This window comes from Podarcis tiliguerta (assembly GCF_965153285.1).
Source record: "Podarcis tiliguerta genome assembly, chromosome: 3".
Classification (NCBI taxonomy): domain Eukaryota; kingdom Metazoa; phylum Chordata; class Lepidosauria; order Squamata; family Lacertidae; genus Podarcis; species Podarcis tiliguerta.
In genome coordinates, this window is record NC_139536.1 from 18,678,431 (window position 1) to 18,691,908 (window position 13,478).

Genomic DNA, 13,478 nt, shown 5'->3' on the forward strand with positions numbered 1-13,478 from the left:
CAAACTTGGGTCTCCAGCTGCTTTTGGATTACAGTTCTCATCATCTCTGACCACCAGTTCTGCTAGCTAGGGATGATGGGAGCTGTCATCCAAAAACAGCTGGAATCTCTGCTACAGAGCTTCTGGAGTGAAATAATTCTTTTGGAGGAATCTAATTAGTATGCCATGTTCTTAATATATGGTTGACATACGTCTGGAGTTTCCCGGACATCCATTAATTTATTTGTATACCACCCTTCATCAGAGGCGGAGGAAGGGGATACAGTGGGAGCGAGCCGCCCCGGGTGTCACCACTGTGTGGGGGGGGTGACAAAATGCTGGGCAGCACTCACCGTGGGGTCTGCAGTGCACCTGCAGGCTCCACGCTGCCTCAAATGGCCCACCCGCCCCCTCAGCTGTAGGGCGGCTGAGTGGGAGGAGGCAGGCAGACTCCTTGGAGGCCCTGTGGTGCATCCTGCCCTGGCTGGCCCCGCCCCTGGGCGCAGAGCACGTGCGCCGCCCCAGGTGCCCGATTGGCTTGCTCCGCCGCTGCCCTTCATCTACAGATCTCATGGTAGTTCACAGCATAAAAGCACCGTATGAAAGCCACAAAATATAGTAAAAATAAGAAAAACAAACCAATAACCTCCCCTTGCACAACACATTTAAAAGGACATTGGATGTCGATCAACCAGTCTGACAGATGCCTTATTTGCTGTTGTTTGAATTACTAGCTTCTCCTGGAGCCGATCATTGCTGCTCTTGTATAGTGCTGTTCATTCGTTCTTGAATATAGTCTCTAAGGTCATGCCAGTTGGGGCCGGACAGTCACCCTCTGCTTGTTTCTCCTTTTCCCAGGGCTTCATCAGCAGTGCAGAATGGACTCTTGGTGCTGAACATGCTGATCAACCATCACAAGGGCCTGGCGGAGCAGCTAGGAAACTCTGACCTCCACGCCATCCTGCAGAGCTGCTGCCGAGCTGGCCAGAGCTCCAACGAGATCCTGGCTCGGATAGTGCTGAAGAGTCTGGCTGAACATAAGTTGCCACTGAGCCAGGAGAATGCAGGTACGCATGGCACTAGACCTGCAGTTTCTGATCCTTAGTCCCCCTTTGCAATTTAAGTATCAAACTGCAAAAGGCTTAGTTTCACTGGATGATGCGGGACAGAAATCTTCCCAGTGCTTTATTTTTCCACGAGGAAGAATCCATTTCTAAAAATGAGTTGTTTCATAAAATTTGTTAGTAACAATATATGAATGCCAATACAATATTAGACAAGCTTGGCTCAAAGTTGTAATTAGTTTTTTTCTCTCTCCAACTAATTGTCACTATGAAGTGTCTGAGGGAGTAGATAGTGAAGAATTCAATGTCGCGTTGAGACAATCATGCTATTTCAGCTTGCCAGACGGAACAATCCACCACCTGTCATGCCTCTTGTGCTGTTCTGGGGGATCTCACACACATCCCAAGCCAATTCAGGGGCTGCACAGTGAAAGGAATGAGGGGGAAACACCATAATGCAAGCACAGGGCTTCTACTGAGAAGGGGACCCATAGACAGGGTAAACCACAAATGCATATCGGCCCATATCCAAAGTCGGTCATAATTAGAGCAGAACTATTGAAATCAGTGGACTTGGGTTGCTAATTTCCAGGTGTCTCCTCTGTGTATGACTAACATTTAATACCATTCAGTAATCCCAAACCAAAAGTTACACAAAGTGATCAGTTCATCAGTGATTGGCTGCGCAGGTCGATTCATAATCAAAGCCAACATTCTTACTTCATCTCAACCTGCAGCTGAAAGCAAAACCAATGCTGTGATTAATTCTCGTTTCGTTTTCAACCAACGCACAGTGTCAGTATCTCATTTTTTCTTTTATGGAGCCAGGGAAATTGTTTATGTATAGACTCACTTGGGGGGACGGACACTTCATCGAAAGAGGAAACTGGTTCAAGTAATTCTGAATAAGATCTGCCTCTCTCTAATGGGCGGGGTTCATAATGGTAGTGCAGTTGTCACTCTGCCCCCTCTCCACCCAACTGCTGATATCACTGGACGGGATTCACCTAATGAGCCCCATCAGTGAAAGCTCTTCAGAAGGATTTGTGCTTGCTCAACTGGGCTTCCTGCCCCTCCCTGTGCCCCAGGTTGGCTTGGGTGAGGACTGCAAGACTAGTGTATGGCGAGGGAGGGGGGATCACTCCATCCAGCAAGCTGAAATGCTTGCAGAGACTGTGATATTGAATTCCACCCAGTGTGTATCCTCACAGCATAGACCATTCGCCTTTTACATTGAACTATATATAAAGCCCTTTATACATTTTTACGATATAAACTTTTGCCTCGGAGGTGATTGCTCCACAAGCCTTTTGGAACGACATAAGAGCAGAGGCTACTTTTTAATTTTGTTTAATTTTCCCCCCCTGGAAACCCCTACATCACTGACTTCATTTCCGTCAAACTCTGCCTTGTGCTACTAGAAGGTGTATGCATGGAATGCCTGGTCTCCTTTGCCTGCAAATTCAAGCAAGGTCTTCTGTAGAAGATTGGTCATGTGCGTTTTGCTCGCTTACCCTTCTGGAGCCCAGTGTACTTGGGCCTTTCATCCATAACCCTCCTTTCCACAGTGAACTGCTGGTGTTATGACTCTTTCTCTCTCTAGGAGAGTGAAAGATGTGAGGCTTAAAACCACCAGCAATTCCTCATGTGGCTTTTCTAATCGTACTCAACAAGGCATGATCACCAACTAAGATTCTTCCACGGCTCATTTCAGGAGAGTGCCATTTTAACTCACAGGGATCCTAACCTCATCTCTCCTTTTCTCCCTCCCCAGAGTCTGAGACCTCCTTTGAGCTGAAGGACATGGATGTCCCCACCCTGCTGAAAAACCTCCAGGAGACCAACTTCTCCAAGGAGGTGGTGCTAGCCCTGGAACGCTGCCTTTGTGATGAGGGTGTCTGCCCCGAGGGCAATGGCACCGAGCTTTTGCCAGACCGTGAGCACTTCTTGATGTTGATGAAAACCCTTGAACAGCTGGGAGCCGAGAAGACTGTGCAGATGGGCATGCTGAGGTGAGCAGGAAAAGATGGAAGCGCGGCTGTGCCTAGGTCAGAGGCTGCAAAAATGGTGGGGCATGTCATTGTCATCGGGTGGAGAGGGATGCTACAGAAGAGTGTTAAGGCAAATTGGATGCTGGGAGACCAATGTCCCTTTAGTAAAGGTAAAGGGACCCCTGACCATTAGGTCCAGTCGTTGCCAACTCTAGGGTTGCGGCGCTCATCTCGCTTTATTGGCCGAGGGAGCCGGCGTACAGCTTCCGGGTCATGGCGAACCAGAGCAGCGCATGGAAATGCCGTTTACCTTCCCACCGGAGCGGTACCTATTTATCTACTTGCACTTTGATGTGCTTTTCAACTGCTAGGTTGGCAGGAGCAGGGACCGAGCAACGGGAGCTCACCCCGTCGCGGGGATTCAAACCCCCGACCTTCTGATCGGCAATTCCTAGGCTCTGTGGTTTAACCCCAGCACCATCCGCGTCCCTGTTGGACTTGGAGAGTTGTTGTCTAAGCGGGCATCATGTATGCAGGGCCTAAGTTTATAGATTTTCATCTTCTGGTAGGTGTGGAAACCTGTGCAACTTCTTAAAACTTGGAATCCAGGGATTTAGGACTCCGTGAACGGGGAGGTTCTCCCGCGGAGACAATGTAGGGAAGCTGTAGTCCTTCAGACCGCATGTGAAGGAACTAAGCAGAGGACACCAGTGTTGAGAGGTGGCTTTTATGATCAGAATTATGAGGGAGAATGCTTGGTGGGTTGCTGTGGCTGTTGCCAGTCAGTTTTGGGGAATTCTCAAGGCAATCATGTGCTATTAAGGGGGTGGCATTTCTTGTAGGAGTTGTAGTGAGCTTGACTTGTGGAGGAGTCTCCGTTCTATAAGGTTCCCGAGCATCTTAAAAGCAAAATGAAAAGAAGAATTGTCTTGCTTTAGAAAGAGAGACGTTATCAGAATGGACTCTTGAGCTGCAGGGGCAGCCCTGTTGCACTTGGGTCCAAGTCAAGGCAGTACTTGCCGTTTCCCCTCTTAAACGTTTTCTGTTTGTTGCAGGATTTTGAATAAGTTTTTGGACAGTACCCAAGAGGATGCACTGCCCTGGCATGAGTGCATTGAGCCCTGCCTGTCCTCTCTGAGCGCCAACAGCAATGACCGGGAGGTGAGGGACTCAATGGGTATATGGCTTGAAATACTGAAAGCAAGAGGGGCTGGTGCGGTGGAAGTCGTTTGAAGATTGTCCAAGACGAAGAATAAGATTGGGCATCTGTTATTGTATACCGAGTTGTAAATCCCTAACCAAATTTAGTCAACAAAAAACATTTTTTTTGCCCTGCTAGAACCTCACATTTCAAACTTAGAAGTGTGTTGGCGAAACTCATGGCTTCAACTCCGCAGCCAGGGCAGCTGAGTCACCAGGGATGGGTGTCCTGGGACTGGCAAATGTGCATACGGATAAATAAACCAATCCAGTTGCACGTCAATTGTCAATCATTATTTCAGTCCATCCTTTTAAACAGTTGCTCTCCAGGTCACTTTAAGCAACCATATGGGGGAGCTTTACAAAAAGCTGGGCTTCCTTTTCCTTTCTTTGCTAGGCCTGTGTGGTCAGAATGGACTTAAAATAATAAATATCTGTTTTGTGGCTTGAAACCTCTGAGTTTGTGTGTAAGTAAGGCTGCTAGACTGTCAACTTGCCCTGGCAAATTCAAGGAATATAAAAACTTAGCTAAATGAAAGCGAGTAGCTGATTTGGTGGGGCTAACCCAAAAGACCAGACATGCCTGTTGAACAAAAATACAAGGAAGGTCCTAGAGCAGGAATGAGGAACCTGTGACCTCCCAAGGACTACAACTCCAGTCATGCTGGCTTGGGGCTGATGGGAGTCCAACAACATCTGGAGGCTACAAGCTCTCCATCCCTTTTCTAGGGAGCTTATAATCCATTCTTGTAATCACCTCGCACCTCCCTTCCAGAAGCAGGAAACAATGCTCAAGGTGAGTCTTAGTGTGCTTCTGTGTGGTCTTGCACACAGATCAAAGTCTGTCCATAGATTGAATAGGACTAACTGGGGCACCATCTTCCTTCACTAAACTGAAAGCCAGAGTTTACAGAATTGAAGCTGTGCCAGAGTTCAGCGGAGCCAGATAGCCACAAGCATGTAGATGCATTTGAAGCTGTCTGTTGACTTCTGGTCTGACAGCGTTTTCCCAAAGGGGGACATTTGGAGAAGGAGCCTTAGCCCACCTGGGGAATATATCAGGAGACAGCTTAAAGACGGGAATGGAGATTCAGAGGATGGATGTGGCTTCTCCAGAGCTGTCCAGAACGTTCTTGAAGAAGCTGGTTGCAGAACCCAGCCCTGTGCCCCACCATCTTGCCATTGCTGTCTTCCTCGTCTGTAGGTTGTGCAGGAGTTCATTCGCTTCCTGCATCGCCTGGCCACCACAAACAAAGACTGTGCCGTGGTGATGAGTCGCGTGGGCACAAAGGAGGCGCTCACCAAAGCGATGGACAGGTACAACTCCAATCTGCTGCTAGTGACGGAGCTGCGCGACCTGGTGACCGACTGCGAGAAATACGCCAGCCTTTATAAAAAGATGACCACCAGCATTCTGGCTGGCTGCATCCAGGTGACTCTGAGACCAGGGTGGGGTAATGAGGCTTGGGGTGGCTGGCCAGGTAACAGGAGGGAGGGCATGTAGTGTCAGCAACCTGGCTAGTTATGTCTGGTAAACCAGAGGAGGTCAGCCTGAGATTGCTGGTCCTCTTTTGAAGCTTTGGGGATCTGTTCTCTTCTTCATCCCCCATAATACATTTGACTTGCTGCAGATGGTGGAGCTCCCCTAAAAAGATGCTTGGTGAATTTCAAGGCTCTCTTCAGCAGTTTGGGCTACTGAAATTGAAGGGATCAAAAGCCAGATACTTTGTTCTGATTGTGCCTTGAGCTCTACTAAGAATGTCTCTGTTTGTTCCTCTGCGCCCCTTGCTCCGACAGATGGTTCTGGGTCAGATAGAGGAGCACAGGAGGAGCCACCAGCCTATCAACATCCCTTTCTTTGACGTGTTCCTGCGCAACCTTTGCCAGGGTGAGCGACTCATTTGGGCAAGGAAGCAAGTGGCGGCTGCATCGGTGTGAAGCCTGATCCAATTCAACGTTGCTCTTTGGTCTAGGTTCCAATGTGGAGGTGAAGGAAGACAAGTGTTGGGAGAGGGTGGAAGTCTCCTCAAACCCCCACCGAGCCAGCAAGCTGACGGATAGGAACCCAAAGACATACTGGGAATCCAATGGCAGCACTGGCTCCCACTACATCAATGTCTACATGCATCGTGGAGTGGTGGTCAGGTGAGTCCTGGTGGGGTTCACTGAAGAATCCCTTTGCACAGGTTGGGTTGAGGGATATCCTAGGCAGCAGAGTAAGGGTGGGCTTGAGTGTGCTGGTGCAGTTGGCACCTCTAAGATTTTAGGGAGAAGCTCACCTGGCTGCTTGGTTTTCTTTACGAGCAATTCTCGGGGAACAGAGGTGAGAACTGTGGATATTTTTCATGCCAGGCATATTGTGAAACGCTTCTGGCTTTCAGGGCAGATGACCCCACCAGCTTTGTGGAGTGTGCTGAGATTCTTCCAGGGGTTTAGCTTGGCTGCTTGTTTCTTTTTTCTCCTGGTGTAGGCAGATGACTCTGTTAGTGGCCAGTGAGGACTCCAGCTACATGCCAGCCCGGATCGTGGTCATGGGAGGAGAGAACTCTTCCAACATCACTACCGAGCTCATTACTGTGAGTGCTGCAATCTTTCTGTAAATCTGTACTGCTCTGGCCATGAACTTCAGGTCAGAAGGGCTCACATTTGAAAGTTATTTCACCATATTGCTGCAATCTGGGCCCAAATTATCAATATTTGACATAGAGCATGTATCTGTGTTGAATTGCGTGACACTGGAGTGATTACCGATTGGAGATTTCCTATTTCTACCGGACCTGCCTCTTGCCTACCTGCCTTTCCTTATTTCCTAGTGGCTATTCTACCCTTCTTCCCATCCCCAGCTATTTTTAGGGGTATATTAGAAATTGCATCAATGAGCAGTGAAAGATTTAGCTTGCCTTATTGATAATGCAGAAAAATGAATGAGGTTTTCTCCATCGCAAAAGACTTAGCATCTATTGAGAGGATAGTCTCTTTAGATCTCTCTTCCCATTTCTGTCCTATGGAGCAGCTTCCTGGTCTCCCTAAAAGCTGCCTATGTACCTTTGCTGTGGTGTGAATTGCTTGGTTTTACATTCTCTACAGTTGTAGTGAGAAGGGCTCTGGTTCTTTATATCAATGGGGGGAACACAGAGAAGAAGGGTGTGCACAGGGGCAGGAGGTTGGATTGTTAACTGCATTAGCACTTCTAGCTCAAGGTGAGACTCTGGCTCTTTTCCTTACAGCTGAATGTCCTGCCATCAGCCAGCAGGGTGGTTCTTCTGGAGAACATGGCCCGCTTCTGGCCCATCATACAAATCAAAATCAAGCGTTGTCAGCAGGTAGGGATGTACAGTGGAACGGAGAGGAGCTTTGATATAAGACATCCTGCACAATTAGTTTCCGCACATTAATAGGGCATTTATTTTGAATTCCCAAGCTCGCCCATCTGCACACCTTCTCTCAAAATAGCACTAGTGTTTCTGGAGTATTGCTTTTTCCAAGCATTTGAAGGATTGCGATCCGTACCTGAGAAAATGCAGCGCTTCTCAAGGAGGAATAGATTTGTTGTTACCGTAATGACATTGTGGAATGTTGTTAATGCGAGTGCAGAGGGTATAGATTGTGAGACGACAAGTGACAAATAAACAGCTCACTTTGTAGCTTGGTCACATTCTGATAGTTTTTCATGGATGCTGCACTGTTTTTTGGAACTTTTTTGGTTTGCACAAACATTTTGGATCTCCTTTAGAGATCATCTCATACGCAGAAGAGCATGGCTATCTTTCAAACGACGAAGAGCAGCTACTACATAAAAGAGTGTAAAACACTGCACTCTTCTGTGTTAAGTGGGTGGAATATGACTCTCTTATTGTTATACCGTAACTTCGAGAAATGTGTGCATGAGTGTGGGTGGGGCAAACTTTGATCATATGGAAATAGCGAGTTGCTTCTTTATACATAACACATTGCCTTATTGGAGAAGTCCATGTCGTTCTCAGGGGGGCATTGACACTCGCGTGCGTGGCATCGAGGTGCTGGGTCCCAAGCCCACCTTCTGGCCCATCTTCAAGGAGCAGCTGTGCCGGCGCACGTACCTCTTCTACACCACCAAGGCGCACACCTGGTGCCAGGAAATCTCGGAGGACCGGATGCAGCTGCTGCAGCTCTTCAACAGGTCTTGCCCTTTCCCTGGGGCCGCAGGTGGGGAGGGGCAGGGGTGTCCTGCGGGGCAGGGAGGGGTCTCCCTCTTGCGGTGGGAGGGGGTCCACATTCCCAGCCCTTCCCATGCTTACCCCAAGACAGAGTTTCCCAAACTTGGGTCTCTAGCTGTTGTTGGACTACAATTCCCATCGGTCCTGATCATACGTCTTGCTAGCTAGGGATGATGGGAGTTGTAGTCCAAAAACAGCTGGAGACCCAAGTTTGGGAAACCCTGTTGGAAGATATCCATCCTGCTCCTCCCCACATTCATCTCAATAATAATAATAATAATAATAATAATAATTAATAATGTTATTATTCATACCCCACCCATCTGGCTGAGTTTCATGTTGTTCCAGCTCCTGCCCTGCTTTGCCCCGCACCCTGTGCAGGCATTGCTTCTCAGCCCATTTGTCCCTGACCCCCAAAGGCCTCCAAGCGTCACCCAAGTCAGCAGCTGACCCTCCACCCCTTTGCCATTTCAGGTTGAACAGTGCCTTGCGCCACGAGCAGGTCTTTGCCGACCGCTTCCTTCCCGACGACGAAGCTGCCCAGGCCCTGGGCAAGACCTGCTGGGAGGCTCTGATCAGCCCTTTGGTGCAGAGCATCACCACTCCAGGTACGGCACCTCCTTCCTGGCACACGTCCTCAGGAGCCACACCCTCCCTCCCCTCCCCTCCCCTCCCCCCCCCCCCAGCAGCCCTCCGTGTTGACTCTTTCCTGCCCTTCAGATCCCAGCGGCATCAGCCCCCTTTCCTGGCTCCTGAGCCAATACCTGGAGAACCTGGAGGCTTCCCGGAGCAGCAAGAGTCGGGCGGCCATCTTCAACTCTCGCGTCCGGCGCCTGAGCCACCTGCTGGTGCACGTGGACTCCAGCAGCCCTGAGCCCGAGGAGCTCAAGCCCCCCGTGAAATCCAGTGAGTGTCTCCCTGCTTGGGCAGATGGGCAGCCCAGGAGGGGCAGGTCCCCTTTCCCAATTGAAAGTGGGAAGGTCACCGCAGAGGAGCCTCGGGGGGCCAGGCAGACCTTGGCAGGAGCAAGAGTGTCTGTTGCGTCCGGGGCTGCAAGGGGGGTGGCATTGGAGGAAGAACCGGGGAGGGAGGAGAAGTGGGTGTCTGGGTTCTCCAGTCCCTGTGAATAACACCGCACAACCCCACTTTGCAGACGGGAAGAACGGGAAGAACAAAGAGTCCAGCTCTGGGACCGTCAAGGCAGCTGTGAAGAAGCCCAGCAGCACCACTGGCATCACCCAGTGCTGGAAAGGGGTGGTCCAGCAGCAGGTAGGGGGAGCAGAGGAACAGGTGCGAATGGGGCGCCAAGGAGGGTGAGAATGCGGCGTAGCAAACAGATGTCTTCCTGGCCACGTCTTCCATAGCAGACCATTCACTAGTCCTGCTGCCTTGTTCTCACTGTGTCTGCATGCAGCTGCTTCCCTGCCTATTAAGGAGTTACTGGGAAGGAAGCCATGAGGAGAGCTGAGGCTGCCGGACAGGACTGGGTGTGGATCAGCCTCTCCCAGGAAAGGGGGTTTCCTGGCTCCAAGCTCTACGTGGTGCTGCTAAATTAGGCGGGAGCCTCGTTCTGATTTTGAAACTTCTGCCCCAGTTCCAGTCACATGCCCAGACTTCCCTGACGACTGACAGCCAATCAAAAGATGAGCTAAAGGGTGTTTAGCGCTACCCAGGGCAGGCAACCAGCCAGGCATCCCTGCCCGCAGGAAGGCTTCCAGGCCGGCCCCAGGGAGCCAGAGCAGGGCGTGTGGGTTGCTCTGACCCTCTTGTGCTCCTGCCGTCCCTCTGCCCAGGTGAAGCTGTTCCTGGAGTCCTCCTGGCAGGCCCCGGACTTTGTGGAGCGCTACTGCAACACCTACCTGCGCCTCCGCACCGCCATGGAGGAGCTCTTTGGGCAGCAGATGTCCTTCATGCTGGCCCTGTGCCACGGCTTCTCTGGGGGTCTGCTGCAGCTCTCCTTCCTGACAGCCATGCACGTGAGTAAGGGCGGGAGGGTGGGGGGCACGGCCTAGTCACGGGGGAGCTCATTTGCAAGAACTGTCCCTCTGACATCCCCCCTGGCTCTGCAGGCAGCCTGGCCCTGCCCCTTGCACTTCCAGGGATGTCAAACGTGGCCTCATCTCAGAGCCTGCTTGGCTCCCCTGGCCTGATCACAGAGCAGCCAGCCTCCCCTTCTGGGATCTTCCCCAGATGCCTTGTCCATCACCTTCCCTGGAGGCGTTGCTGCTGGTTTGAGGGAGGAGTCCCCTCCGCCCCCCTCGCCCCCCCTCCCTTCATGGAAGCTCCACCTGCTTCTTCTCCCGGCTTCAACTGGTGCCTCTTGCTCTGTGGCCAACAGGTGAGTGAACAGTTTGCCCGCTACATCGACCGGTGGATACAGGAGAGCTGGGCGGACTCTGGCAACGTAGAGACTTTGCAGCGCCTGCAGCAGAGCCTGGAGCCCGTCCTCTTCCTGGCAGGCCTGGAGTTGGCCAACACCTTCGAGCACTTCTACCGGTGAGGAGGCCTTTGTGGAGCAGATATGCGGAATTGCATTGGGGAGGGGAGGGGATGGCCAGAGCTCGGGGGAGAGAGCAGCTGCCGTAAATGCAGAAGGCCTTGGGTTCAGTCTCCAGGAAGGAGGGAGATATTCCTGCCTGAAGCCCTGGAGCCACTGCCAGTCAGTGTGGACAGTGCTGAGCTGGAGGGACCAAGGGACCAGGCTCAGTCCAAGGCAGCTTCCCATATTCCCAAGGAGCTGCTTATCACGTTGTTCTGGGAGACGGCGCAGAGACTTCCGTAGGGAAGAAGGAATGGAGAGCGCCAGTTCAGCTGCTTCCTTCCTTCCTTCCTTCCTTCCTTCCTTCCTTCCTTGGGTCTCTTGTACGTGGGGCTGGCCCGCCCTGCAGGAGGGACGAGGGGGGTCTGGGCTGATGGGTGCCCTCTCTGCTTGTGCAGGTACTACCTGGGAGACCGGCTCCTGTCGCAGGGCAAGACGTGGCTGGAGTGTGCGGTGGTGGAGCACATTGGGCTCTGCTTCCCCAACCGCTTCCCCCAGCAGATGCTGAAGAACCTGAGTGAGCTGGAGGAGCAGCAGCAGCAGTTCCACCTCTTCCAGCTGGAGCAGCTTGACAAGCACCTGCTGGAACTCGACCAGGACGGGAACTGGGAGGCGGAGGAGGAGGAAGGAGAGGTGAGAGGCGAAGGAGGGGCCAGCAGGGCAGAGCCCCAGCCCTGTGGACCACGCAGGAGGTCCTCTGCCCCCAAGGCCTTTTCCTCCTCCGCTGACACTGCCTGGGGGGAGCCCCACTGCCTGCCAAAGCCACAGACCTCCTGTATTTCCCCAGATGGTGGAGGCGCAGCAGCTGTTCTCTCGGGAGGAAGAGGCCGAGGTGAAGGTGCTGGCGCTGTCTCCACGCTGCTGGACCATCTCCTCGTTCTGCTACCTGGAGGATCCTGCCCGGTTCTTCCCAGAATCCCTCAGTCAGCACCTGAGCAAGTTTGCTGACTTCTACACCCAGAGTGAGTGCCAGGCTGTTCTTGAGCCCAGCCCTGCCTCTCTCAGGCTGAGTTTCGGGGGGCAGGTGGACCCCACTTTTACCCAAGACTCTGAACTTGGAAATAGGAACCATCAAACTTTCTATAAAGAAATGATACAAACCTTCATGGGGAGCTGTGAGTCTTTAAACCATCCTTTGAGAGAGGCAGTGTTAAGAGGTTCATAACCTTTGAGAAATCTGGCTAATCTACGGAACGTGGGATGAGACAATTAAAAAAAAGAAGATTTGTGTTTTGTTCATGGTTCTCCAGCCCCAGTATTGTGATCTCCTGTCCTTGAGCAGAGAGGCAGAGAGAGTGTTGCCCGTCTTGCCGCCGTCTTTCTCCCTGACCGTTGCCCTTGTCTTTCTCAGGCCAGAGCCGCTTTGGGCTGGAGCACACCAAGCCGCGGCGCTTGCAGTGGACGTGGCTGGGCCACGCAGAGCTGGAGTACCAGGGCTGCCTCCTCCACGTCTCCACCCTGCAGATGTACATCCTCCTCTGCTTCAACACCACCGAGGTCTGAGACTCCCTTCATCCCCACTTGCTTGCCATCAGCTGGGCATCTTCTGTGGCTTAGAAGCAGTCACCCTCTGAATTTTGCACAGCAGAGTTGAAAGTCCTGCAGGATGGGAACTGATCCTTGCAGATCCGAAGGATCGTCGCTGGGACCCAGCCCCTGTTAAGCAAATGCTGGATGTGCTCTTTTGGGAGCTTATTCTGCAGATCCATTTAGCCTGCCTTTTGTCATAGAACCAGGATCTTTTGTGCATGTTTAGAGTGGGGATGTTGGATGTTTGGGGTGGAATTAGATCAGTGGCACTAGATTATAGAATTGTAGAGCTGGAAGAACCTCAAGGGTCATCTAGTCCAACCCCTGCAATGCAGGAATCTTTTGCCCAGCATGGGACTCGAACCCACAACCCTGAGATTAAGTGTTTCTACCGACTGAGCTACCAAGGTGGAGGGTGTTCACCAGCCTGTGTTCAGCCAGATAGCTTATCTGATTGAGGCCGTAGGTGGCTTTTGGATCCTGTTGAGCGGCTGCAGGCAGTTGTTGCCCGAATTCAGTGAAAATATTAAGAACTACAGAATTGGTGAGAGCTTAAGGTTACATATTCTGAGACAGACAAGAATCCTTCGCCCCAGAGTGCAGTTTGGGGCTTGGGAACATCACTCCATGCTTTGCAATGGTGCTGCAATCATGGTGCAACCTGGGCTGAGTCTTCCTTCATTGTACTGGGCATCTCTTTGCTTGTGAGCTCTTCTTCTTCTTCCCTGGGAGCTCCACAAACAGTCCAGCATGATGGCCTAAGGCACAGGACCCTGAAACCCGGGGCCCAAATACAGCTGTCTAGTCCTCAGAACGTTTCCTGAGGCCACACACCCCTCAGTGGTCCCAAATGTTTTTGTGTGTGGCTGGAATCCATTCTTCTTCTTTTACATATAAGTTTCATTTTTGCATTTTCTACTTTACATAAACAAATGAATTAAATGTATAAGCATATAATCCCTTCTGACTCCCCACCCCC

At 51.5% G+C, this 13,478-nt stretch overlaps 1 protein-coding gene across 1 annotated transcript in view; it reads left to right on the plus strand.

Moving 5' to 3' along the window:
- LOC310674094 (cullin-9-like) overlaps positions 1-13,478 on the plus strand; it is a 54,707-nt gene that overhangs the window by 25,176 nt on the left and 16,053 nt on the right. The window contains exons 11-27 of the mRNA XM_083432895.1: positions 838-1,046; positions 2,818-3,055; positions 4,090-4,195; positions 5,439-5,666; positions 6,032-6,122; positions 6,208-6,379; positions 6,705-6,810; positions 7,462-7,557; positions 8,218-8,393; positions 8,905-9,038; positions 9,151-9,336; positions 9,584-9,699; positions 10,224-10,406; positions 10,769-10,926; positions 11,368-11,602; positions 11,757-11,931; positions 12,321-12,466. Coding sequence (XP_083289021.1) covers positions 838-1,046; positions 2,818-3,055; positions 4,090-4,195; positions 5,439-5,666; positions 6,032-6,122; positions 6,208-6,379; positions 6,705-6,810; positions 7,462-7,557; positions 8,218-8,393; positions 8,905-9,038; positions 9,151-9,336; positions 9,584-9,699; positions 10,224-10,406; positions 10,769-10,926; positions 11,368-11,602; positions 11,757-11,931; positions 12,321-12,466 — 2,755 coding nt within the window. The remainder of the gene's footprint in view (positions 1-837; positions 1,047-2,817; positions 3,056-4,089; positions 4,196-5,438; positions 5,667-6,031; positions 6,123-6,207; positions 6,380-6,704; positions 6,811-7,461; positions 7,558-8,217; positions 8,394-8,904; positions 9,039-9,150; positions 9,337-9,583; positions 9,700-10,223; positions 10,407-10,768; positions 10,927-11,367; positions 11,603-11,756; positions 11,932-12,320; positions 12,467-13,478) is intronic.